We start from the raw sequence: 25030 nt of genomic DNA on the forward strand, positions 1-25030 counted from the left end.
CCAGGTGATTGATGTATCACTGTAGCTTTTGGTGTTGCCATGTGTTCTTGGTTGTCATTGGAGTATATATTGTGTGTTCTTCCTAATAAAGCCTTCAGTTGATAGTCAGCGCCGGTCCTGTTATACTCTTTTTCGTTGTCCTTCGTTTAGCGCTGTTTTTTCCAAAAAAGAAGTCTATAGAAAGTCTATAGACCATTTTTATAAGGGAATACCTCTGAGCATTCGACTCCCTGGAAGTAGACGTATGAGTCGCACTCCCGGCAGCGGGATGGCGTGCGCAGCTTGCGGAACGAGTGCGTCTCGGCGGCCAAGGACAGACACATGGGTCGACCCACGCCGCGCTCTGCAAGAGGAAGAAGGGGGCCCAGTGGTGGTGAGCCAAAGCTTCAGCCTCAACTGGCGATCACCTCGGCAGCAGGGCTTTGCTTTGGAGAACCATAAAACATGCGGAAAACCTGAGCTAATTCTAGTAAAGTACAGCCTTGGTCAAAAGTTTAGAGCACAGGCAGTTTACTTCTCAGCCACACTGCTTGGCTCGTAATGCATCCGATGTTTCAAGCCTCCTAGAGGTAAGAATATTTCTGGTCGTTCCTTCTTTGACGCCTTTAAGCTCGTCGAATTCAAAACTCTATGCTTGCTCTTTCAGCCCCCACCTTAAGTGCAGGATAAAATATCAGACGTTAAGTTTGATTCAGGTCCCTCCTTTCCTCTGTTTCATTGCTTCCCTATACCGTAGTGAAGCCTCAAAAAAAGATCAATTAAGGAGCCACCACGCTTTAGCGTTTACGCTTGCGCCACATCTGCGCTGGCGCGTTGTAGGGACACACGCAGATGCACTTACGGACCCTGCTGAAGACACCCTGAATTAAAGAGCATTAGAGTTGACTTTCTTTTTGAGCAACTAAGCGACCACGGAATGCTATTTACTGAGGTTAAGAAAAGCGCAGGAGCGGTTATCATTCCATCACTCCTCACAGCACCACAAATTTTTTAAAGCTAGCTTCATTAACACCAAAGAAATCAGCGATTAACAATGATGTTCCTCCTCTCCCCCTTCAACTCATACAGGCCGGCAAATTAGAAAATAAAATAAAGGAAACAGGTCGGGACTGAACCCCTCTAAGCTCCACACCTTCCACATCAACTGAGCACGTCCAATGAAAAGGCTCGCCCAGATTGCCCATTCACATATCACTGACGTAGGGGTGGCTAAGAATGCGCGGTGGTGTGTCTTCTAATTGGCTGCGAGCAGTAATCTTTAAAAATTACTTGTAAACTATAGATTCCACATAGAGCATTTAAATTTTACTCAAACACTCACAAAGAAAGACCACCTGAACAAATCAGTTGCATTAGAATATGACCCTCAACATCATTTCAGGGTCCTTTTAAGGCTGTGATTTGGGCAAATCAGTGGTAATTCATAGCTTAAAAAGCTTAGAGACACAGACATAGGATCAAGCAATGCTTGCACTGTGTGCTCTTTGTCTTGAACTGTGCCTCATCGCTGTTTAAGCAATAAATCTCTGCCTCTGAGCTCCTTAGGCAAACGACGACTGCACAGCAGTGGCATACCATTGTCGTGGTCTGTGTCCAGCTCGTCGCCGGACGAGACAGCCAACAGCAGCGTCCGTGACAGCGCCTGTGGGCTCGCCGCGGGGCTCGTGTCTCCCGACCGGTTGCTCCCGTCCGAGTCGCTGGCACCGACGATGCCGGTCTCACCCCATCCCGTCGTAACTGGCGGAGGTCGCGAAGCTGCTGCACGCACGACAAACACACAAGAGCGATTAGCGTTAGCCCTAGCATTCGTCCCTTTGGCATAATGTCCTTCAACACTTCCACGAACCACTGCACATGGAGACAGCACTTTCCACTGTCTAAAGACTCAACAACCCTAAGAGTGCGACAGAAGATTAGCCGCGTGTTTCTACTGATGCTGCGGTCAAATTCAGGGTGGCCGGAGGACTATTAAGGAGCAAGGAGCACTGTACACTTCGTCCTAAGCGCTCACGCATTCTGGCGAGAGGTGAGCCCACATAAGTCGTAAGATTTAAAGTAGATCCGCAAAAAATGCAGATCGAATGTGCATCTCGACTCAAACAGCTCAACAGAGACGAACCGCGACAGGAGAAAACTGGTTCGCTTATTCGGCACCGTTTCCTTCGAGCTGCACTTGCTGACTCAGTCAGGTATTCCGTCGAAGCTTTGCCACAATACGGATAGAAGCGTTAAATTAGTATCGCTTAGAGAGGGACACTGGGTTTGAAAATAGTTTAAGCTAAACTGCATACTGGGTGACTGTGGATGGTCTTTTGTCATGCAATGAAACTGCTATTAGAATGCAGGCAGTGGTCAGCTGGCTGCTTCAAGTAGTGAGAGAGCATGTCTTGTTTTACTAGCAGGCCAGCATGAAAGGGCAAAAGCTTTAAGCTTTGAAACTGACTGGAGAGTTGCAACACGCACTTACTCAAGTTGTCAGTTCTAAACTGTTTGCGGCTCTAGGCCCTTTAATTCCCAGCTCAGCGGGTCTAATGCCTTACTCCATGCATTGGTTTGCAAGCCATAGGGCACTTGCCAAGACAAGAAAGTATTCAGCTTGCCCATACAGGTCCCTTTAATAAGAAGGGGCACAAAGTTTGAGGATTCAGTTAATTATTAGTCCATAATTATATGTGATAAGACCAGTTGTTCCTGTTTTCTTAACTAGTTTTTCTGTCGGCATGTAACATCCAAAACTCATTTTCAACTTGAGTTGATAAAAAACGAAAAAATTAAACTTTTCACGCTAGCTAGTTGTTCCCTTTCATATTGGAGGGGCCTTTAAAGCCTGAGATGTGTAAAGCTGACCACCTCGGCAGCGGAATTTAAAGGTTTATGGTTTATGGTTTATGGGGTTTAACGTCCCAAAGCGACTGAGGCTATGAGAGACGCCGTAGTGGAGGGCTCCGGAAATTTCGACCACCTAGGGTTCTTTAACGTGCACTGACATCGCACAGTACACGGGCCTCGAATTTCTCCTCCAAAGAAATTCAACCGCCGCGGCCGGGATCGAACCCGCATCTTTCGGGCCAGCAGCCAAGCACCATAGCCACTGAGCCACCGCGGCGGCATGGAATTTAAAGGCTGTCATTGGTCAGCTCTATTACATCCAGCCATCCCTGTCATACATAAGCCACATTAGAGAACTGCCTGAATATTTCCTTCACTCACATCAATGGGGACAATGAACTCTAAAATGAAAGCTTCAAAGCTCACTTGCCCTCCATCAATCAGTGAAGAGCAGTGCTTGAACTTTGTGTCCGTGGTCTATTACAATTTAATCAGGCCGAAGCGACACGTACTTCCACTGAGAGGAGGCCGCAGGCTGCGACTGCCACCTACCTTCAGAAGCGATCTTGGCTTCCAGCACAGCCTGGTCCAGGGCCTCCAGTTCGGCCTCGTGTGTCCTGCGTGACTCAGTTCTGCAATAAAAATGAGCAGTCACGTTGCGGAAGAATCACTCCCGCTAACAGTCTCTTCCAAAAGTAAAAAGCACCCTCTAAACGCATTAGCAGTGGATCTACAGAGTGAACACTGGGGTTCACGTGGTGGCCCTTACACTGTGTGGGTCTCAAGGTGTGGGACATCATCATCATCATCATCATCATCAGCCTGACTACACCCACTGCAGGGCAAAGGCCTCTCCCATGTCTCTCCAATTAACCCGGTCCTTTGTCAGTTGCCACTGTACACAACAATTTCTAGGCCCTTGGAGCACTAAAGCCCCTTAGCATTGCAGTGACTGCACCATAGCGCAATGAAGTGCTATGATAGGCTGATATCAGATAGCTCTACTTTTCCCAGTGTGTCCCGCGGTGGCTCAGCGGTTATGATGCTCGGCTGCTGACCCGAAAGACGCGGGTTCGATCCCGGCCGCGGCAGCTAGAATTTCTTTGGAGGAGAAATTCTAGAGGCCCGTGTACTGTGCGATGTCAGTGCACGTTAAAGAACCCCAGGTGGTCGAAATTTCCGGAGCCCTCCACTACGGCGTCTCTCATAGCCTGAGCCGCTTTGGGACGTTAAACCCCATAAACTAAACTAAACTAAACTTTTCCCAGTGACCTCTAATGGAAGAAAACATGAGCCATGAAGATCGAAGATGGTGGAATCTGAGCATTATTTGGTGTTAGCACAAAACCGGAGAAGTGTTCCGGCCATTGTACACACTTATGCCGAAAGAGGTCTGTGACTGAAGGCAGCATCGCAGAAAACAAGGACATGAAGAAGAGCGGTAATTACATACGCGCTTGCAAAGGCTCTCGACTGTCACAAGTTACAAGAGCGGAACGGAGCATGCATTCGTTCAGGTGTGAACTGCACCACGTGCACAGTTCGCCCTGAAAGCACGTAACAAAGGCAATCCACTTCAGGTCATCTCTGGTGTGATAACAACACAGCAGCAAATGCAAGGAACAAGAATAAAGCGTTCACATATTTCTTGCTTTCCAAAGTCGCATAGTTGGAAAGACTCGAGGTCATGGTGAAGCACTGTGGATTAACTCTGACCAACTACTGTCCTTCAATAAGCACCATCATCTCCACGATGGAAGCGTTTCCATTTTACCCGATGATGGTCCATTTGGGGAGCATTCCCTTTCGCAGAGAATTTTAAGTCTACAATTGAGTCTGAAGGGAATCTGCACGAATTTCCAGGGAATTTAGGAAGGAAATTTTTTCGGGCTAAAGGTGCTACAAACTGGTTTATAAGTTACTGCCGCTAATGTATAACATCATAACATCGCAGTTATGCTGCAGATTATAAGTTACTGCCGCTAATGCATGACATCGAAGTTATGCTGCAGACATTTAGGCTCTACCAAACCTAAGCAGAAAAAAAATCATGGGAGAACATGGGGTCTGCGCTAGCAGTATGATTCCGGCTGTGCTTCCTCCTTACCACTCTCTCCCTCTCCATCGGAGCGCACCACTCTGATTAGGGCGCTGAGGTTTCCTCCGCCACTCCGCCATTCTCTCCCCAATTCTCTCCTCTCCCTTGTACTTTCTTACAGGCTTCAGACGCTGGTGCCACATCTTCCTTGTGTCTCCCCTCGCGTGCCTTGATGCTTGTCTCTACAATAAGCACAATGAGATCGCTGTGTCTGCTGACATTACCAGCAACGCCCTCCTGCCCTTTTCCCTTTTTTGTGTCTCTCTACTTCTTCTGGCTAGACGCAGACCTGTGCTCCCCCCATAAAAATGGTACAGCCAAAGTTCATCATCATCATTACATCATCTCAAGGCTCTGCTGCGGCAGCGATGTGCTGTGGCGGGTCATGTCCGCATGCTCATAGCTTTCATTTCATTAGCATTCCATTATTACGTAACCTGGTGGCCAGCCGAAGAATGAGGCATGATGGATGATGGACAAGAGATGATTTTAATGGCTGCTGGCCTAGCACGAGCACTCCATCCCGCGCCATTGCGAGCTTCTTCTTCGTCATCAATTATAATTGTTAGTGGGTCTTTATTAATAAAATAACAATGGAAGGAAAAATGTTGCTAGCCAGGGCACCTGCCATCGAAAGCTGAAGCACTTGGGTTGTGGCTAGTGGAAGTAAAACGCAGGGAGAGGACAGGAGGGACGAAATAAAGGGCGGAGCGATGGAAAGAAAGGACAGAAGAACCATTCCAACCCCAATTTAATCTTTTTTTCACTTCTCGAATTTAGGATGTAGGACTTTATGATGTACTATATGCAAACTTTAGATGTATATGAAGGACTAAAAATATAAGCTAGAAATGATGAACTGACACCAGCCGGAGTAATCCGCTTCACCACACCACATATCGCAGCCCCCATACCTGGACAACAGTCTTTTCAATTCACGTTCCCCACTTTATCACCCTCCCCTCAACGGAGCTTCCACCTCGGAGCGAAGGCCCTATTTATCCCCAGCCAACGATGAATGCATTGCCTAGACTAAGATAAGCAGTCCTGTCGAAACGTTGGCTAGTGGACATAGGCTCCCCCTAAACCCTTGTTCCCTTTGTCTGGAGCTAACTAGCCTGGTATGTAATTCACGCACACGGTATGAATTTGTACAAGTCATTTATGAGCTTGCTTTCATCAACGCTGCATTTTGACTGAATTTTAACAAAGCTGCATTCTGACCCTTAAAGGGGCCCAGAAACACAATCTTAGTTAACTGTTTTGCCTGTTGATTGCATACAGTGAGTTATAATGGTGCTATTAGCGTTAGTAATACCGCGTACATTCCGTTTTTTAATATTTTAATGTCCTCCCAAAAACAACTTCATGGCTCTGATGGTGTCACCACACAGTGGTGGGTTTTTAGCAGCGGATATGACATCACCTGGCGCAAGCTTGATGACCGGACAAACAGTAAATATACTGCAAATTGTGTGAATAAATAGAGACACATTTTGTCACCTGTCTGCGTTTTATATTAGATCAACAAAAACAACTTGCTTGTCTTAGATAAAAGCCCTGCAAAGCAAGTAAAATAAAAATACACCACCAGGGGCGCTCTGGCATGGAAACAATGCTGCCAGTCTCAGCAAGAACGAGTTACAGAGAGCAGGCAACCATGGAGTACAAACTTCCGTGACGTGCTCTGGCTCGCTGTTTTGATTGGTTGCGCCAGGTGCCGTCATTGGGAGAGCGAAATAGGAGTGGGAAGCCCCGCCAAAATCGAGTTGAGGGCAGCATTTTGTTTGCTTGTATTTTGAAATTTCTTCACTGAATAACTCCCGTTCCTGTGCATCGATTCCTGTAATTCTTTTTAAGTTAGCATCTGTGTGACATAAAGAACCCACCTGAAGTATAGCCGGTATCCCCCCAAGCAGTGTTTCGCAGCCCCTTTAAGGGCTGTTCCCTTTAGCCCCTGATGGCAGTCAAGTTTTCTCACGGGTCACCCCACTGAACCAAAATACGTGGCGGAGACGGGGAATGAAAATACATACACGTGCAACAAGTAGTACTCAGCAAATTCCTGAACTTTGGCCTTCGTTAACCCCGCAAACAGCAAATATTAATGAAAATTTATAAAATGATGCATGGAAAAATGCATAGATTTTTCATTCTGGTGCTGGGAAAAATTCCCCAAACTAGGGAGTTTTTACCAAATGTTTAGGGGAATCCCCCAAGGTGGAGTAGATTTCTAATAAGGGAGTAATTACTCATTGACGTCCACCCGAGCGCAGCCATACGGCTACAAAGGAAAGCTATACAGCTTTCTCGGAAACTTCGTAGTTAAAGAAAAATTCGTCCTGGTCCGGGGTTTTTCAACAAGATAAAGGAATGTTCGGTACAATGTTCGGTTACAGCATGGAACATCACCCATTTCACTGGCGCTGTTAAGCAGCGTTTTCAGCCGGCCGGTATGGAACGTGCGACTGTTTTACCACTCCACTGAAACACTGACTGTTCCCACTCAGACTAGTGGTAACAAAAGGAAAGCTTCCTCAATAGGGAGTTTTTCAGGCGGGGTAAGGGAATTTTCGGTAACGGCAAGGAACATCACCCATTCCACCGACACTGAAATGTCGCGTTTTCAGTTGGGTGGTATGGAACGTGTGGCTACTTTATCACTCCACTGAAACACTGACTGTTCCCACTCAGGCCGGCGGCCACAAAGCAGAGCTTCCTCACCTCGTGTCTCCAGCACAGGGCTCGAAGGCTAGCAGCTTCGGCTCTGCGGGACGCCGTCCTGATGGGATCCGGCGCACAAACTCCAGGTATTGTGAGCCCGGCTCGTAAAGGCGGCTGCTCTCGCACAACGTCTGGAACTGCGTTTGGGTAGCACGGAGAGAAGTGAGCAGGACGACAGCGTCAATGCCTTTCGCTCACACAGATGCAAGAGTCACTCGAAATATTTTAAAGATTAAAGAGTACCATGTCCTTTGTCTCAAAGCTCCATGATTAGGAAGGAAAATGGCTTCCGCCACGTTGAACACACTGACATGAACCTCCCTGGCATATAATGCATTAGCGTTCATGGCACCATCAAGGCTGATAGCGAACTTACAGGCCAGCGCATTTGCTTAACTTCAGTGATATATTGTGCAACAACGTTGAGAAGGAAACATGAAAGGAATTTTCCGCACCTCAAGCAAACAGCAATTCATTGCACCAATGCACGTCCTACAGGAAAGCAAAAAAAAAGTCAGTGGACGGCATCTGCTGCTGTACTTATGCTAGAAAAGTTTTAAGGCACTCGTAGTGCTGACAAAAATTGACCGGCGGCCGCTGCATCGCCTCTGAGTATGGCGGCATATGGAAAAGGTAGGCTTTACTCTGAAAAACTTGTTCACAGTGACTCTAATGGAGCTCGAGCCGTTTAAGCCATGACAACATGTAACAGCGCACTCTGATGATCACAGTAAGGTGTAACAGCATTTAGAACTGCGCTGATGGATATGGAGGGACATCACACAGACCACAGATGGCTTCCGTGAATGTCGACCCTCTTTCTCTACATCCGCGCTTGTCGCGACAGTGACTATTAGTTTCCACAAGCAGTCCTCCCTCTCCGCATGCATCGCTTATTCTGAGACTCTTCCGTTTTTCACCTCCGATGGCGGAAGCAGCACATAATGGAGCCATTCCCATGATCGAGGCCTCGCGGACAAAGCCATTACCAGCTGTTGTTGTTAAATGGTGAGCCCTAGTGAGCACGGAGCGAAGAACCGACGGCAAATGTTGCGTTACGATACATGAGCATCAAAAACCTCTAGAGATCAGAATTAGAATCGGACTTCTATTAAGACCTGTCAGCCCGACAGACACCCGCCACTCTCTAAAGGGCGGCAGGTACTTGTTAGCCTTAATTAGCAGCCTTTATCAATAGTATGACAGAAGCCAACAGCCACAGAAACCAAGGGGCACAGGGGATTTTTTTTTTCTAAATTTATTTATTTAATTTGTGGTGTTGATCAATTTAGAATATTACTGAATATGTTATCGCTTAATGCTAATTGATTAGAAAAGCAGAAGAAAAAACAACCACATGCCACCGGTGGGATCCGAACCCACGACCTTCGAATTACGCGTCCGGTGCTCTACCTCTGAGCTACGGCGACGGCTGTCAAATCTTCTGCTTTCGGGGGTATTTATGTTTACAAGTAACCTAACCTTGAGAGTGTTCATCAGCGCCACCCACATTCATAAGCAGCAGACGTGGAATGTCCTGAGTTACCGCAGGTGTGACGTAGAACGTCAACGAACGAAGAGGGTGGAAGCTGCGTGAGAACCCTCTTATGCTTCCTATGGCATCAAGGCTGCCAGAACCGAGGCCCTCGCTAAGCAATTAAGCAAACAAGGGAAGGGGAATGAGGGGCTCGTAATAAATATGACAGAAGCCAACATCCACAGAAACCAAGGGGTTTCACAGAAACTACAGAAACCAGTAGTTTTATAGTAGGCGAGCGCAACACACCTCCAAGCCAGCACACGCAGGACACTCGCAGAAGAACGGACTGACCTGTATGGGTGCCGGCGCTGTGACGGTGTGCTGCAACTGGAAGTAGGCCACTGTGACGGCCTTCATGGTCTGGTCACACTGGCACATGAGCTCACGCACCTGCTGCAGAACCTCCGCCTGCACCACCGAGGCGAAGAAAACGATTGACGTGGAAGGAAACGCCCACTGAACTTTTTTTTTCTTTTCTTTCTTTATTTCAAAGCCCACATGTAATTACATAAAGACACTCAAGGATCCTTAGCCAGAGGCTGATCGTGGATTTCAAAATGAATACAAATACAGTCAAGCCAACTTATAACAATATTCAAGTGCCATGGAAATACCATTGTTATAACCAATAATTGTTATAACAGGGTTGTGCCGAAAAAAAGAAAAGATGACCAACTTAAGAGCATTTATTGACAGTAAATACCCGGAGGGGTTTGATTGTTTTAATGCCTGTAAAAACTCGGTAATTTGAACTTCAGGAAACCGGAACAATGTTCACTGATGACCAAAGCACCGGCATCACTGTGCCACCGGGAGCTTCGCGCACTTCCACGTCACAGGAATCAAGCCGGCTTTCCGGAAGTGATTCTTACTGGAAATTCAAGAAGCATGCAGAACTAAGGGTGCGGTGACAGCCGACAAGAGAAAAAAACCGCGCTGGCTGCATGCACGCACACTGCACCGACTGATTGGGGGGTACGCATGGCATGCGTAGACAATGCAGCAGCTCTCCTGACGTGATGACTCCTGCCTCTTTTGCTTTTGTGGCGTTGCTGCGCCAGCTTAGTCCATTCATCGGCCCCACACGTGCACGCTTTTGTGTTGTAAGCATGATTCTGCTGGTGTGGTTGTAGCATTTCCTTCTTTTTTTTCCTATAATGGTTGGCACTCAATTACCAGATTTAATTGTTATAACCAATAATGTGCCTTGAGAGCATTGCTATAAGCAGTTTATTTTACCATAGAACACATGGCAAAGCTGATGATGCCATGACTGACCATTGTTATATCCGATATATTGTTATAACCAGTATTGTTATAAGTGGACTTGACTGTAAGTCTACTGACGATTCAGGAGAAAAAAATACATACATATTTGTCGGTGCAGAATGAAACAATTGCAATGCAAAACACAATACAAAATACAGACTGAAACACTATCGTATGACTTGCATACAACCAAAGAAAAACTAAATGTCATTCTACATTCAGACTGCCACGTTCAATAGATTAGTGGTATTACGCCACGCCACAGACACATATAGTGTCGCTTCACTGGAAGGATAAAGGGAGCAATCGGGCACGCCCAAGAGGCGAGAACAATAACTGCTAATGCAACGATATTTGAATGACAGACTACAGTACGATGAAGTGCTAACATGGCACTGATCAGCAGCACGTGACCAGGAACCTAAAACCACTCTTTTCTAGAGCTTCTAACAGGTGGCGCCGGTTGCCCTGCGAAAATTGCGCTGCCCTATGCACTTCGCGGAGGTGTAACCTTCTAGGCAGCGCTAGCCCGTCCGCGGTTCTAGTGCACTGGGACGTGGCAACGGCGATCGAGGCCTACCTTGGTCCTCTCAAGGGCGACGATCCTCTCGTTGGCCTCGACCACGCAGGCCTTGTAGGTGGTCTCAGCCTCGCGGGCCTTCTGCAGGGCCTCCTCCTCGAGCCTCCTGCGGCGCTCGTCACCGTCTGCCCGCTGGGCGGCCTTGTCGTGCTCCTGGTGCCGCTGCACGTACAGGGCGCGGGCCTTGCGAACGTTCGCCTCCAGTTCTTGCTGCCAAAGAAAGAATACGAAAAATGATGACCCATTGGCATCACTGTGAAGAATGAAAGGCCATGCAGCCACTGAACAGGTCAGTCTTGAAGGGAAACTGACATTTCCTGTACGTCCACGGCTTTTAGCGAAACTTTCAGAGTAAGCTCTCCGCAGGTTTATGGTCATTTATGCCAAATTTTGGAGCCGGGTGGCGTCTTGTTGCAGAGCATATTTATTTAAAGTGGGTGAGGGAACAAACTCCGGTTAATGGCATCCTAGTCGAAATCAAGAGGAAGAAGTGGGCTTGGGCAGGGCACGTAGTGCAAAGGCAACATAACCGTTGGTCCTTAATAACAGAATGGATTCAAGAGAAGGCAAGTGCAGCAGGGGGCGGCGGAAAGTTAGGTGGGCGGATGAGATTAAGAAGTTTGCGGGGATACGGTGGCCGCAACTGGCGAAGGACAGGGTGAATTGGAGAGGCATGGGAGAGGCCTTCGCCCTGCAGTAGGCGTAGTCAGGCTGATGATGATGATGATGAAATTAAGCATGCAAAATACCCGTGCACATAAAAAATACACAGGATCATCAAAGGGTGTCTATCAAACCCATGTCCCTAAGAAAAACTGTTGCCCTAAGCGCAGCAAAGCCACATCACTCCAAGGTCCAAGCATATAATCCAGGCACAGAGCACAGTGCTTGCGGAGTAATAAAGTGCTTAGCAATGCCCTGCGGTGTGTATTAAAAATCTGGTAGCAGCAGACGAAGTGTTCAAGATCTTCATTAAGAACACGTGTCGAGCACAAAGGGCTGCTTGGTGCACCAATTGTGAAGAATGTATGTTTATTTATTTTTTGTTTATCACATACTGCGGACCAAATATGGTCCAAGCAGGAGAGGCACAATACAAAACACTAAAGTGATTCTGTAATGTTATTCTGAATAAGGAATGTCCAAGCGAACTCGATGCAGGCAATTACGTTCGTGCGTATCTAAATTGCCTTCATTCAAGCAGACTATGTGAGCGGATGCCATGCAGTCGGCAGTAAAGGCTAGCAAAGTTTTCAAAGGGAGAGGAAATAAATAGCGCCAGTCACTGCAGGTTAGCTTTGGTGCACAGTTACAGCCTCTGAGATTTGAAACTCGGCTCTAAGTTTTAATTATTCTCACTTCGAATACCAAATATTCAAAAGTAGAACCGAACTATTCAGTTATTCTTCTCACCACTGTTCCATGTGAATTCAGTGCACAGCAGGTACAAATGAGTCATTTGACAAAATTTAGCAGCACACAGTAGGGTCAGAGTTTCAGTGGAGTTCGGCGTCGTCAGTGCAGCAATCACATCACTGCCTTTCTGGATGCTTCGTTTGAGCCCGTTACAGTGCACACTGGATGCTGCTTCCACTAAGCTTGAATTACTTTGCACACTGCCATTTCAGCTCAGTGGAAAGCGGCCATCGAGGCCAAGGCGGCGGCCCAAAAAGTAGCGGCTCCAGTTCTGGCTCAATCATTTTTCTTTTCAGTGCAATTGCGTTTCTCTCTTCAGAGGCACTGCGTGATGGTGGTGGGATGACGTCACGACCCTATAGACCAAAGAGGAATTGTGTAGGGGCGTCCGCTGTTGTCTATCTTTGTCATCTTTGCGGGGTGTTTGAATTAACCATGCAAGGTCATGTGGTTGTGATGTCACGACGCTCTCTACCAATTCCGATTTTCTGGACACGCTAACTTAACTGGTTTCTCAGCTGCATGGGACCCTTAACACTTCTGCAATGAAAGGAAGCAGGGAAGGTGTTGTTGTTAAGGCATGCGGCGAAGGCGGCTGTCGCCAAGGCAATCCTCTGCGTGAAGCCTTTTTTTTCCCCCCCTTCTCAGGCTCGGGCTTTGCACACTAGACATAAATTGCTGTCCAAATCAGACCGGAAAGTTAAGCAGGAGCTGACCGAAAGGTCTAGAGAAGATGCAAGGTCCAACAGACTCCCTGAATGGGGGGGACTTACCACCAATTTTAGTTTTAACGAAAATGTTTATCATCATCATAGAAATGGTAGACTGGAAGGGAACAAGACACCAAGCAAGGGGCAAAGGTAGGATGACAAGCTACAGGCAAAGCGAAACGTGTGGGCATCAATGACAACAGAGTAGGGAGGCCGAGGTGAATCTGGAAATGCGGCCAATGCATCGCCCTCTCACCATCCGCTTCAGCTCACGTTGCCAGGCTTCCTTGAGCTGCTTGCGTGCCTTCTCGTGCTCGTTCCTCCTGGCTGTCAGTGGCTGCGAGAAACGAGACGGGGAAGAATTAGTCTTTTTCTTTTTTTTTTCTGCAGGCATAAGATAATATAACCATTAATCGTAGGAACAAAGTAGATAAAGTCACTGCGCATGTAACTTGTGTCCCCTCCTTCGTGCTGCTTCAAATATGAAGTAACCAGAGCCGCCATTTGACCAGCTGCACGCGTGGTACAGCTCTGGTAGCGCTCCTGGAACTCCCTTTCATTGGCAGATACTTCACTGGTAGGGCCATGAACAATGCCTTTTACAGCACAATTTTTGTAAGCATTGATCTCTACTTGAGAAACTTGCATACTAAAGACAGCTAGTGACGCGTGCAGTGGCTTGTTAGCTTTTAGCAAATATGGCACACTTTTTCAGGAAAGTGTAAGCTCACACCAGGTACATTTATGCAGGGCTACCAAAAGAATCCCTAAAGTCTCGCTCTTGCAAGCAACTCAATTCGACAACTTTTTCTGGCAATGGCGTGCAAGCTACGGAGCCGAAACACGCTCTCTCTTCCTACACAGCAGAATATAGTCCGCGTTTGCAATTGCTAGTTTTGTCTTAAAACATAGTATGTTGTTAATATATATTATTTATGGCATATTTATAACTTAATTCTCCCCACTATCAATGCCGAAAGCGAAGAAAAAAAACATTTTTCTTGATTACAACGAATTTGCAAGGCACATCTAGTTGCAACAAGCCTCCACAGATGGCGCCAGCTGTCCCAGCGATGGAATGATTGCAGGAATGACACAGTTAAGGATGCTCCATTTCAGTGGCCTTCCCTCCATTTCCAAGAAGAACTGTCACCGAGCGAAGCATTGGCACACAGAGGGAGCTTTGCGACTGTTTTAATGCGATAGCATTTGAGTTGTTGTCACATCGAAACCCTCCTAAAAGTGATGACGACACATGTGCAATGTGACCATCAAGGACCAATCACAGCGCAGCACCAAATTTGAAAATCCATCACCACCTGAGGGGCTGGGAGGCTACGACAATATTGACATCGCTACCGAAGAGGATAAAGCATAGGGACGTCAGTGTTTCAGGTGTGCGGATGAAGTTATAAATAAATAAAACAATTTATGGCCGCAAGCCGGATTTGAATCCATGGCGTAGTGAACAGATTAGCTTCGCTGCCTACTGCATTAGAAAAAACAATGAACTATTCCATCGCCGCCAATGAACGCGTCCTGTGTTTAACTGCCAGTACCTCGCGCTGTTTTTTAGGTATCATCTTCATCAACTTTCATCCATGCCACGAGTCAGTCTGAAACCAAGAGTACGTGGGCCCCTGCACGAGCAAGCTCAAATTCGAATGCAAGCCCGCTTTGGACAGTACAACAGTGATGGATAGGTCAAGGGGTAGCGGCCTCTGCGTTACATGGCAGCTGCTCCTGCTTGAGGAAAGAAAAAAAGAAAAATGCTACAGGAACTGTGAAAGATACATTGGCCAACGAGCTTGCATGGATTTTACATACCAAGCTCTGCCGACTGAAAACTATTTTTCTCAGCCACTTGTGGGCATTTGGCGGTCGTTGTGCAAAACAATGAAATTCATGTCTGAAGAGCGGCTACAGTGTACTACTGATAGCTCCAACGGTCTTCTCTACATTGCGAGAGCCACACAGTAGTTATCCAAACTTGCAGAAACGTCAGTTTTTCGTGTGTAATACCCTGAAAAACAAAGCACGCCCCTGGTGACAAATAAAAAAGAAAAAACATAACAAATGACAATTCGCAGCACCTCTTACACATAAGTCTTACTTTTCGATTGATCGCTACAATCTAAGTGTCGGCATGGCATCTCCTGCTTTATATATATGCTATGGTCGCCTGCTGGCGTTAAAATTTAACCGCTCGCTTACACGCAGTGCTTGGCGCCCATGTTGCTTTTGCAGCGCAGAGACCATAGGCTAATTAATTAGCTCATGTGAAGCATTACCTCAACGAACTTGTGGTCATGCAGCAGGGTACAGTTGGAGAGGCAGTTATTGGCGTTGTCCAGGTCCTGGTCGATGGCCGTGCAGTAGATGGATTGGAAAGGCAGGAAGCTCTGCGCCATGTCACCACCACCACGCACAAAACGGAGATGAAATGCACTGTTGGGAATGTACTCTTGAACACGCATCATAGATAAGGGCTACAACTAACTAGCAACTAGATTGATAAGAAGGTAGTTAGCACTTTTACGGTCACTGCTACCAAATTTGTGAAAACTTAAAAAGTCCAGCGATGGACTCCCGTCAGTCAGATTGATGACTCACCTCTTCCTTGAGCACCGGCCGCATGGTCTGGGCTAGCTTGAGCAAATTGCGGGCATGCTCCGCCTCTGTGTTCGAGAAAAAAGAATAACGAAAATTCACAGGGGCGCCTAATTCCATTGTGCTGGCAATGCTACATTAGCAGCTGCTGATGCCTTTACCGGAAGCAATGTCACTTAAGGTCTGATTATGCAATGTCTTTCCGACCAATGGGAATGCTCTGGTCTCTTGAAGTAACTCCTACAGCCAATGGGGTAATTTTATGTTTAACATTAGAGGCCCCATAAGGCCTCTAATGTTATCGATTAATAACTCTCCTCTGGCCAGGAAGAATTTCCCCCACCAGCGTCGTTGGGAACTACCACTGGTGAATGTAGGAAGTCATTTATTTTCCTTAGCTTCGATAGCAAAATGAGCTCGTGCGTTGAGCCAGTCTGAGTGTTACGTTCACGATTGCTTCGCATTGCAATTAATTCACTAAATACAGAGATACTGCATGCAATAGCAGGCGACTACACAGCCTTAGCCAGGTATACCTCTATGCTATGACCGTTGAGTTATGCACAAGTGCCACAAGGTACCCTCGTGCAAGTCATCAGGTAACCCAACGGATGTCCCGTAATTAAAGCCGGTATCAGGTAATTCAGCAGGACCTTGTCTTTGATTATTTGTAACACAAAGCTATGGTTCAGGAGGTTTCAGAAATTTTAGTTCATGTTCGTGCTTCCAGTTTTTACGTTAGAGGACTCTTATTATTTTTAAAGCTACCAAAATCACTCTCATCCCTTTGCATAGCAGTAAAGTATATTTCACTTGTCTCCAATTACATATTCAGTATGTTGTCCAACAGCATGGTATGCCTTGGCAAATGAATGCAACTGCTTTAAACTTTAATCCCCTCTTGGTTAAGTACCGTACCTGATCAAAGAACAGGAACTAAAAAGACTTGCCCAAACTAAAGAAATCCCTCTTCCATGCCCACCCCTCCTCCGCTATACATGCGAAAATGTTTGACACTTCTTCGTTACAAAGGGTATATTTGGTAGGCCAGCTAGGCGCTGCGCTTCGTTCTGAATCCGAGATTAAGCACAGACAGTGGGTTTCTTTCTGCATGCATTTGATTCACAAAGTGCACTGAACATATGTGTAAGCTGGTTGGCGCAAGTGTGTTCTGTTCACAAACCACGTCCACTGCCATTGTAACTCGGAGCCGACAGCAAATTGGTGAAGAAATAGACATCGAAGAGCACTGCGACCTCAGCAGCATGGTGTGTGTACATATAATGGAGATGTTTTTTTGTATTTTTGTTGACATCGCCACAGTCCGGAGTAAAATATTCATGTCTAGAGGACATTGGCGGTGCCTACAACATTGCGGCTTTTGTTATAGAGACGCAAACATGCACTTTACTGGTGGTTAAGCAGCTGGACGTTGCTCTGCACGGTGGATTAACACCCCAGGGGAGGATTTAACTAGCGGGCCCACCACATGTATTTGAGAGTACACAGATTTAGCATACCGGAGACGTATTAGTGGAGACGTATACTGGGTTTACATACACCTGTTGCACATGTGCAGTGGTCTTAGCCGCTTTCCTTCCCCTTGCATCATCATCATCTCACCCTTTTCCATGCCAATGCGGCACAGCCAGCAAAGGTGTTCTTAAGTGCTGTTGCACTAAAAAAAAAAAAAATCTACACAGGCCCTTCTTTAGATGACACTGCGGGAGTGTGACACTGGAGATAACCAGGTTGCAAAGTGGCAGCTCACCGAGGTTCGCTCGCTTCTCGACGTAACTGATGACATCCTTGGCATACTTGGACCAGACCTTGGCTCGTCGAAGCGCGAACTCGACCCCATCGTCAATGCGCATGAGCTTGGCATCCGCCTCCGGGCCCGTTAGCGTCATTGGAGACGCTGCGTGCAAGACAAGTAGGCAGGTATTCACGACCAGAGCTCTCTTGTGCCTAGACATCAGATATTGTAATGAATTATGCTTATCGAATCCTGTGCATCCAATGTTGCACCATGATTACCTTTAAGCTTGCATGAAATTGGCGGCACACTGCAAAACTTTTGCGAAAAGACGCTCATTTTGGAACCATCTCACAGAAAAGCCTACCTGGATTAGCAGGCTTGCGAGAAAAATATGGGCTTGCACTTCAGATGGCATGCAATAACAGAGGGCTAGTATGATGCTTAAATTTTCTTTACACTCCACTGAAATTTCACATTTAAAGTAAAGAAAAAATCCACAGTGAAGGACACAGTGGCAGGAAGTCAAGTCAAACAGGTATTGCACACTGAGAAACGGCTTCGCGTCTGGTAAGTAATCATCACTCAGTGAACTCACTGGGAAAGAGCGGATTCAGCTCCAGAAGTGAAGCTTGGTTACTTTCACTTAAAGCACTTATGATTTCAACACGACAGAGAAAGATGGAGGTGTCGACATGTCATAGAGAGCCACTAGCTGGCCAGTCCTAAAAGCACAGCACACTCACCGTAACTCCGGGCCGTGGGCGCCTGCTTGTCTGGAGACAGGAGGTTCTCACAGCTCTGCGGTAAGAGAAGCAGGACCGTGGATAAAAGCTTAAGTAATGTTCCATAAACTGTGAACCTGCCAGGGCACGTGCATGCTTGTGTCATGATAGACGAGAGAATTTAATCTCCTTGAATTTTCAGGAGAAAGGCTGACACAGCTCATGAACCTTTAACAAGCTACTCGGATTAACTATACTCTCCTAGCCTCACCTTTTGGTTTCCAGTCGTAGTAAAGCAATTTTGCTACTGCCAATTGCTTTACATTTTGCATACCTATAGGTATTCCTCTCGAGTTCCGAGTGAAGTTGTGTACAAGTCTCAAGAATATGTGTGGCCGTGGGTCTTGATTTTCGTTGTCCTTTTTCCACCAGACCAATGCATGCACTGAGTGGCAGGAGTTAAGTGTTGTGAATTAAGCGAAATTCTCACGCACCCTGACTGAGAGGGCAAACCACCAAGACAAGTTAAATCCTATCCGTTTACTCTGGCGGCTTTTCTCTCCTACATCGTTGAGTCCCGCCTATGCAATTCGCGGAGCAGCTATGCCTAAAAGCACACTTCGTACAGCCCTCCGCGGTGGACTGGCCCTTGCACATGCAAACCATTGCACTTCAGTGCGAAGCAGAGCTTGACGTTCTGTCGCCTTTTACACAAGCTAGCGCTGGCCTAATGCTCTGCTGCCGCCAAAACAACATCAACGCCGGCGACAAGATGGTCATTTCGGTGCCTCACCCGCGCCTTGCCGATGGCACTCGTGGAGCCCGTGTCCAGGTCTCCCATAAGGTACTCCGAAACCCTGCGTGCAACAAATGGAAATGCAGTCACGGTCTCAAACATAAGACGACATGATGGCTACACTATAAAGTAACTCCGAAACTTCTGACCTTCCTCAGTGTTGGGGAAGAAACAGCAGTCGCGGTATCGTAACCCTTTTCCTCCTCATCATCATAAGCTGAAGTAAATCTACTGTGAGACAAAGGCCTCTTCCATGTCCTTCCAATAAACCCTGGCTTGTGCCCCCTGTGGCCTTCTCATTCCCGAAAAACAAGCACGAATCTTACCAGCCTATCTGACTCTCCACTAATTCCTGCCGCTTGCCTACCCTTGAAATCATTTCTTTACCCCAAGGGACCATTGGTTATACTCTCTCCGTGCAGAGAGAAATGCGCTTTAATCAGGACAAGCTCACACTTGAACGGACTATATCCCCCTCACCCCTCCCCTCTCTTTCCCCGCGAACATCACTGCCCATATTCGTTAATGAACAGTGCCAGCTTGATCCAAGAAATTCAACTCTGTTGCACAGGGAGAGAGATATGTGATGCTAACGCTTGTGTCACTTCCCAATTATGACAGCAGGCCAGCCTTAAATATTTCCTCTTGTCCTTTTTCAATTTCAAGGCCAGCGGTCCTCATGCTACCCAACAAGAGCTGCCAACAGCACTTCTAGCAGTACGCAACCAAACGCTAACCTTCAGCGACTTCATGAGCTACGCATGATCAGGCAAAAGGCCAACAACTTAGTATCCTTTCGGATGAATGCAAATGGCATCGCAACTCAATGGAATCCTGTAAATCGCACAAGCTGCACTCATTACAAACATTCACACGTGCAAGCGTCACTGTCAGCTGAATCTTCATTGGTCAGAGCACACAGCCGAGGTAGACTGCACATGGTACAGAAAAAAAACACGTCTACGCCAAACCTAGCCACACCTTCCTTCATGAGGTGAGACAATATTGTGTAGATGCAAGAAAGCACTACAAATCCACCGAGTTTCATCAGCACTGTAAGGCTTGTGACCACCCTTTTGGTTACGCATCTCCCGCAGTAGTGCTTTTGTAACCGCCTAAATAGTTTGCAAAGGGAACTGCATAGTACGACCCAAAAACAGCGTGCGTGCACTACACTTAACCTGGTGACATACATACTCCACCATTTCTGCCCAAGAGAGTGCCATCTGTTTCGGTTGCCCTGAATGCAACTGTCATCAGTACAGGGTTAATTGGAGAGATATGGGAGAGGCCTTAGTCATGCAGTGAGAATAGTCAGGCTGGTGCCCGTGTATACATTGTAGAACAAGATGACAAAGACAACAGATTACAAAATGGGATGAGCGCTAACTTTCAACTCTCATCACAGTTCCCCCTTGCCCATTTCTCCCGCTACTTGGCACCAGCCTCGACATTTCCCACACTACACCTGCTACCTGTCGCGCGAGTCCTTAGCAAGCAGCAGCAGCGCAACTGTACCTGCTGCTGAATGCCAGGGCAAGGTGGTCGACGGCCTCGAAGCATGCCTGCGAGGAGGACGACCCTCCGGGGCCGTAGTCGTGTCCCTTGACCCGCTGGATGAGCGCCGAGGCGGCCACCAGCAGCTCGGCCGACTGGATGGGCGGGTACTTCTCCAGGATGGAGCGAAGGATGCGCAGCACCTGGCCCAGCCGCTCGTGGGCTGCCACCAGGCGGGTCTCCCGGCGCTGCTTCTCTGCACGTGAACAGCAGAGGGCGAGGGCAGAGCCGCACTCAGGACACAAAGGGTATAAACATGTGTGATAGCACTCCAAACAGTGTTAAAATGAGCAGAGTTATATAGCCCCCTGAATCGGCATGCTTGTGAACTCTTTGTTCAAGGTAACAAAGAAAATGTGGTAATGTTTTCGATGAGATTCGCGGACTGATATGGTGGGGGCTGCATTTGTCGTTGCTCCCTACTAAAACGTTCCATACGAGTCGCTCATATAGAAGTATGGGGATATGGAGTCTATATGATGTGAAAACATATAGGGAAATCCATACATTTTTTGTATAGAGTCCATAAATTTTCAATAAAATTTTTATACGACTTGCATAAAATATGCATGACGTCATAAGGAGTCGGTAAGTATTCATACGCGCATTTCATAATGTCCATACCGACTCCATACACTTGTTACTGACATATAGTCTATATGGAAATGTATGAACTTTTGGGACTCGCGTTTGAGACTTTCATCAGGATGCACGTTCAATGCCACTGTTCAATGCACAATATGCGTGCCAATCAAAACAAAAGACTCGCCTCTCCAACAGGTGGAATCACCATTTCGCGAGGCACTGGAATTGACTTGGCATTAGAGAACGTGCCACGCACAGGGCATGTAGGTACGCATTGATATACTACTTCGACCATAAGGCCACACTGCTGTCAATCAACTTGGACCCACAGATGCCACACTCGGCGACAAGTAATGCTCCCGCATTTACACACAAGCACTGCTTAGGTCCCCCATAATTAAAGAAAAAATGTTTGCAGATTCTTATTTTAAAAATTAGGGGGGCACTTTGACGATCTAAAGTGAGCGAGGCGAAAGCCTTTTCGTGCTGGCTTCATTGGCCTTTCGTGATTTCCGTTGACGCTCATGAGCACGCTTGGTTGTTGGTGAAACGGGAGAACGCTTGGGAGGCATTCGTCTGGCGCAACTCGAAGGAGACATTTGACTCGCTTGGCTTAGGTCAGCTAGAATGCCAGCGCCACATGACGGTGGCACCACCAAGGTGTCAAGTGCATGCGCAGTAGTGAGCGGAGCGGGCGCCGCCAACCACTTGGCGATGTCTGTAGAATGATGTCATCAGGATGATTGACAGATATAGCTTGGCAGTTTTTGCGGATGGATGGAGGGACATATAACGAAGCGCCATTAAAGGCTTTCACCTTAAAACCGTGAGATGTCAGTGTGCTCTGTGCAGCAACTGCCAAGCAGCCCGGACATTACGTACGTCTTAACTAAACCGTTATACTAATAATTAACTTCTCGTATATAATAATTCCAATAATGAATAATTAATTTTCCATTTAACCTCTAATAATTAACTTCTTCACCTTATACTAAAAATTAACTTAATTAACTGTGTTTTACTTAACTAACACTTTAAGGCACTTTACACACAACTATGTACAGTCTGGGACAAAAGTCTCCGGACCACGTGTTCCTCTAACGAAGCTGATAGCTCTGCTATTAGTCGGCGGCTGGAGACCACACTTGGGGAGGTAAAAGTTAAATTTTTGTTTTTTCATCTCCACAAGTGCAGTTTCCAGCTGCTGTCTGATAGTAGAGCTATAAGCTTCGTTAAAGGAACACGTGGTCCGGAGACTTTTGTCCCCGACTGTACAAAGTGAACTCGCAGCTTTTTCCGAGACTGTGCAGCAGCTAGCAGTGATTTATTTCTTTTGGGTGAATTAAGCATCCTGCACGTCTCAAATAAGTTGAACGATGTAAATAATGCTTCATAAAACAGTAAGGGGTAACACGTCGGCCACAATTTTTATGTGGATTTTGCCATCAGTATTAATACAATTTTTATTCTCATCTGCAAGCGTAATGTGCACCTTTGAAACAAAAACTGATTCCACGATTCTTCGGGTGTTTACCTGAGAAGTGCCGATATTTCAATGTCGCTATTTTCATCAATTTTGACACTTTGAACGAAATTTTGCATATCACAGTAAACAATTACTTGCTGGTGTTCTGCACTGGTAAACCAGTAATTTATTTTGCTTGAGGCCAGAATATAATATTTCGGAAGAAAAATATTTCTTTTCGATGGAAAACAAAAAAAAACAGGGCGACTAAGTCGTTAAATTTTATGAAACCAACTTTTTATTTGTTGTTCTAGCAGGCAAGATTATATTGCAAAATTGAAGGCCGTCAACATCAAAGGCGCGCTCAGTTTTTATATTTGCATATATTCGGTATCGCAGTTCGAAATAACGAGCTTCAAAACTACGCTTTCAAAAGCTTGCTGAATTGGCTTTTCTGTGTTGCACATTTATAAAATGACGTCGCTGCGCGTGGTATCGTCACAGAAATCACGTTAACTTCAACTATATCACTAAATACGGAACCTTCGTCCGTATTCGATGTATTAGAAATGCGCGCGACGCCCTTTCATAAATGTGCAAAGCGGGAAAACCAACTCAGCGAGCTTTCGAAAGCATGCATTTGACGCTTGATGTTTCGAACCGCAACGCCGATTCTAAAAAAAACAAATAAAGAATAGGCTCACCTTCAATGTTGAGGCCTTCGATTTCGGGTCATAATATTTCGCCCGAAAATAAAAAGAAAGTTGCTTAGCTAATTCCATAATGCCCACTTTGCCGCAAATACACCGGCACAGATCGCTCCGACGTATCTCTCACGGATTTTAAAATAAAAATCTGCAAACATTTTCTAAAACATATTTACACATTAGCATGAAATCAAGTGATCGAACAAGTTTGCGTGACCCCCGACACTGTCCTGTCGCGCTGCTAAAACGTTCACGCGTCATCGTGATTTGCAGTGTATTAGCAGACACGAAAATTATTTATTTCCGACAGCGCGTTCGCGAAAGCTATCTTCCTTTCTCATAGAAAGAAGCCGGCCAACGGGGTACTTTACTGACAACGACGCTAGCCACAAAAAGTCGACCAACAAAGGAATTCGTACGCGAAGCATACAAAACTTACGAAAACTGCACACCGATTCATTTTCAGCTTCTCGCACACGGTGCGCGGTGTTACCAGTGTGAGCCTACAAAGCGAGCATCTGCTAACAATTCGTATTCCTTATTTTAACGCTGAATGGCCCAGACGGTCGACGTGAGGAGATACGAAGCCACAGAATCGCGGCCTCTATCTTCCCACTGACGTGCGTTTCAAGGCTCCCATACCGAAAAGGCCAACCCGCAGCGCAGCGTTGACTTAACGGTTAAGACACTCGTCTACCGAGTCGGAGTACCTCCCTTCCCTTACGGCGCGGTTCAGGTGTCCACCAATATATATGTGAGACAGATACTAAGCCATTTCCTTTCCTCAAACACCAATTCAAATTAATTTAATTCGCCAATGACGCGTGCTGCGTAGCCATTTTACTGCCAACTCTGACTACCCGCCGCGGTGGTTCAGTGGTAAGGCGCTCGTCTACCAAACCGGAATACCCGGGTTCGAACCCCATCGCGGCGGCCGCGTTTCGATGGAGGCAAAAAGCAAGAGGCGCCCGTGTGCTGTGCGATGTACGTCAGTGCACGTTGAAGATCCCCAGGTGGTCGAAAGTATTCCAGAGACCTCCACTACGGCACCTCTTTCTCTTCCTTCTTTCACGTCCACCTTCCTCCTTTCCCTTACGGCGCGGTTCAGGTGTCCTCCGAGATATGCGAAACAATGCGCCTTTACTTTCCTCAAAAACCAATTTAATTTAATTAATTTAATTTCCCAATGACGCGTCAGAGGGCTGCGTAGCCATTTTACTGCCAACTCTGACTACAAGGGTGGTGGTGGTGGTGAAAAACATTTATAATACAATAAATATTTACAGAGAGGCGATTGGGGTAGGCCCTATTGGCCCTTTCCCCTAACAATACTAGGTGGAGCCCCTATTCCGGGGCCCCATTGGCAAGCAACGCCGCCCGCGTCCGGTGAACCAAGGCCTTTTGGGTCTTTAGGTCCTGACAGCCGAGCAGGGCCGCCTCCCAGTCCTCTCTGCTGGGGTTGGGGTTGGGGGGGATAGATGGGTTTGACTGACACGCCCAAACCATGTGGAAGGTGTCAGCCACCTCCCCACAGAACTGGCACGCGCCATCAAAGGATGTATTGAAATGTTTAAGCACCGCCGGGCACAGTACAGTGTTAGTAAGAATTTTGATGAGGAGGCGCTCGTCAGCGCGATCCAGACCCTTACAAGGGGCCGGGTAG

General features: G+C 46.8%; 1 protein-coding gene across 4 annotated transcripts in view; it reads right to left on the minus strand.

Annotated features, from left to right (window-relative positions):
- The window catches only part of LOC149367114 (rho GTPase-activating protein 45-like), a 165621-nt gene that overhangs the window by 24154 nt on the left and 116437 nt on the right, over positions 1-25030 (minus strand). For all 4 annotated transcript variants that reach the window (XM_089554225.1, XM_089554212.1, XM_089554205.1 and 1 more), the window contains 13 exons: positions 20572-20806; positions 19051-19114; positions 18279-18333; positions 17548-17694; positions 15780-15844; positions 15458-15568; positions 13423-13503; positions 11041-11250; positions 9483-9599; positions 7652-7788; positions 3382-3461; positions 1576-1758; positions 213-343 (listed from right to left, as the gene is read on the minus strand). In XM_089554225.1, coding sequence (XP_089410351.1) covers positions 213-343; positions 1576-1758; positions 3382-3461; positions 7652-7788; positions 9483-9599; positions 11041-11250; positions 13423-13503; positions 15458-15568; positions 15780-15844; positions 17548-17694; positions 18279-18333; positions 19051-19114; positions 20572-20806 — 1616 coding nt within the window. The remainder of the gene's footprint in view (positions 1-212; positions 344-1575; positions 1759-3381; positions 3462-7651; positions 7789-9482; positions 9600-11040; positions 11251-13422; positions 13504-15457; positions 15569-15779; positions 15845-17547; positions 17695-18278; positions 18334-19050; positions 19115-20571; positions 20807-25030) is intronic.

This window comes from Amblyomma mixtum, chromosome 1 (assembly GCF_055824585.1).
Source record: "Amblyomma mixtum isolate Tamu chromosome 1, ASM5582458v1, whole genome shotgun sequence".
NCBI classification, from domain to species: Eukaryota; Metazoa; Arthropoda; class Arachnida; order Ixodida; family Ixodidae; genus Amblyomma; species Amblyomma mixtum.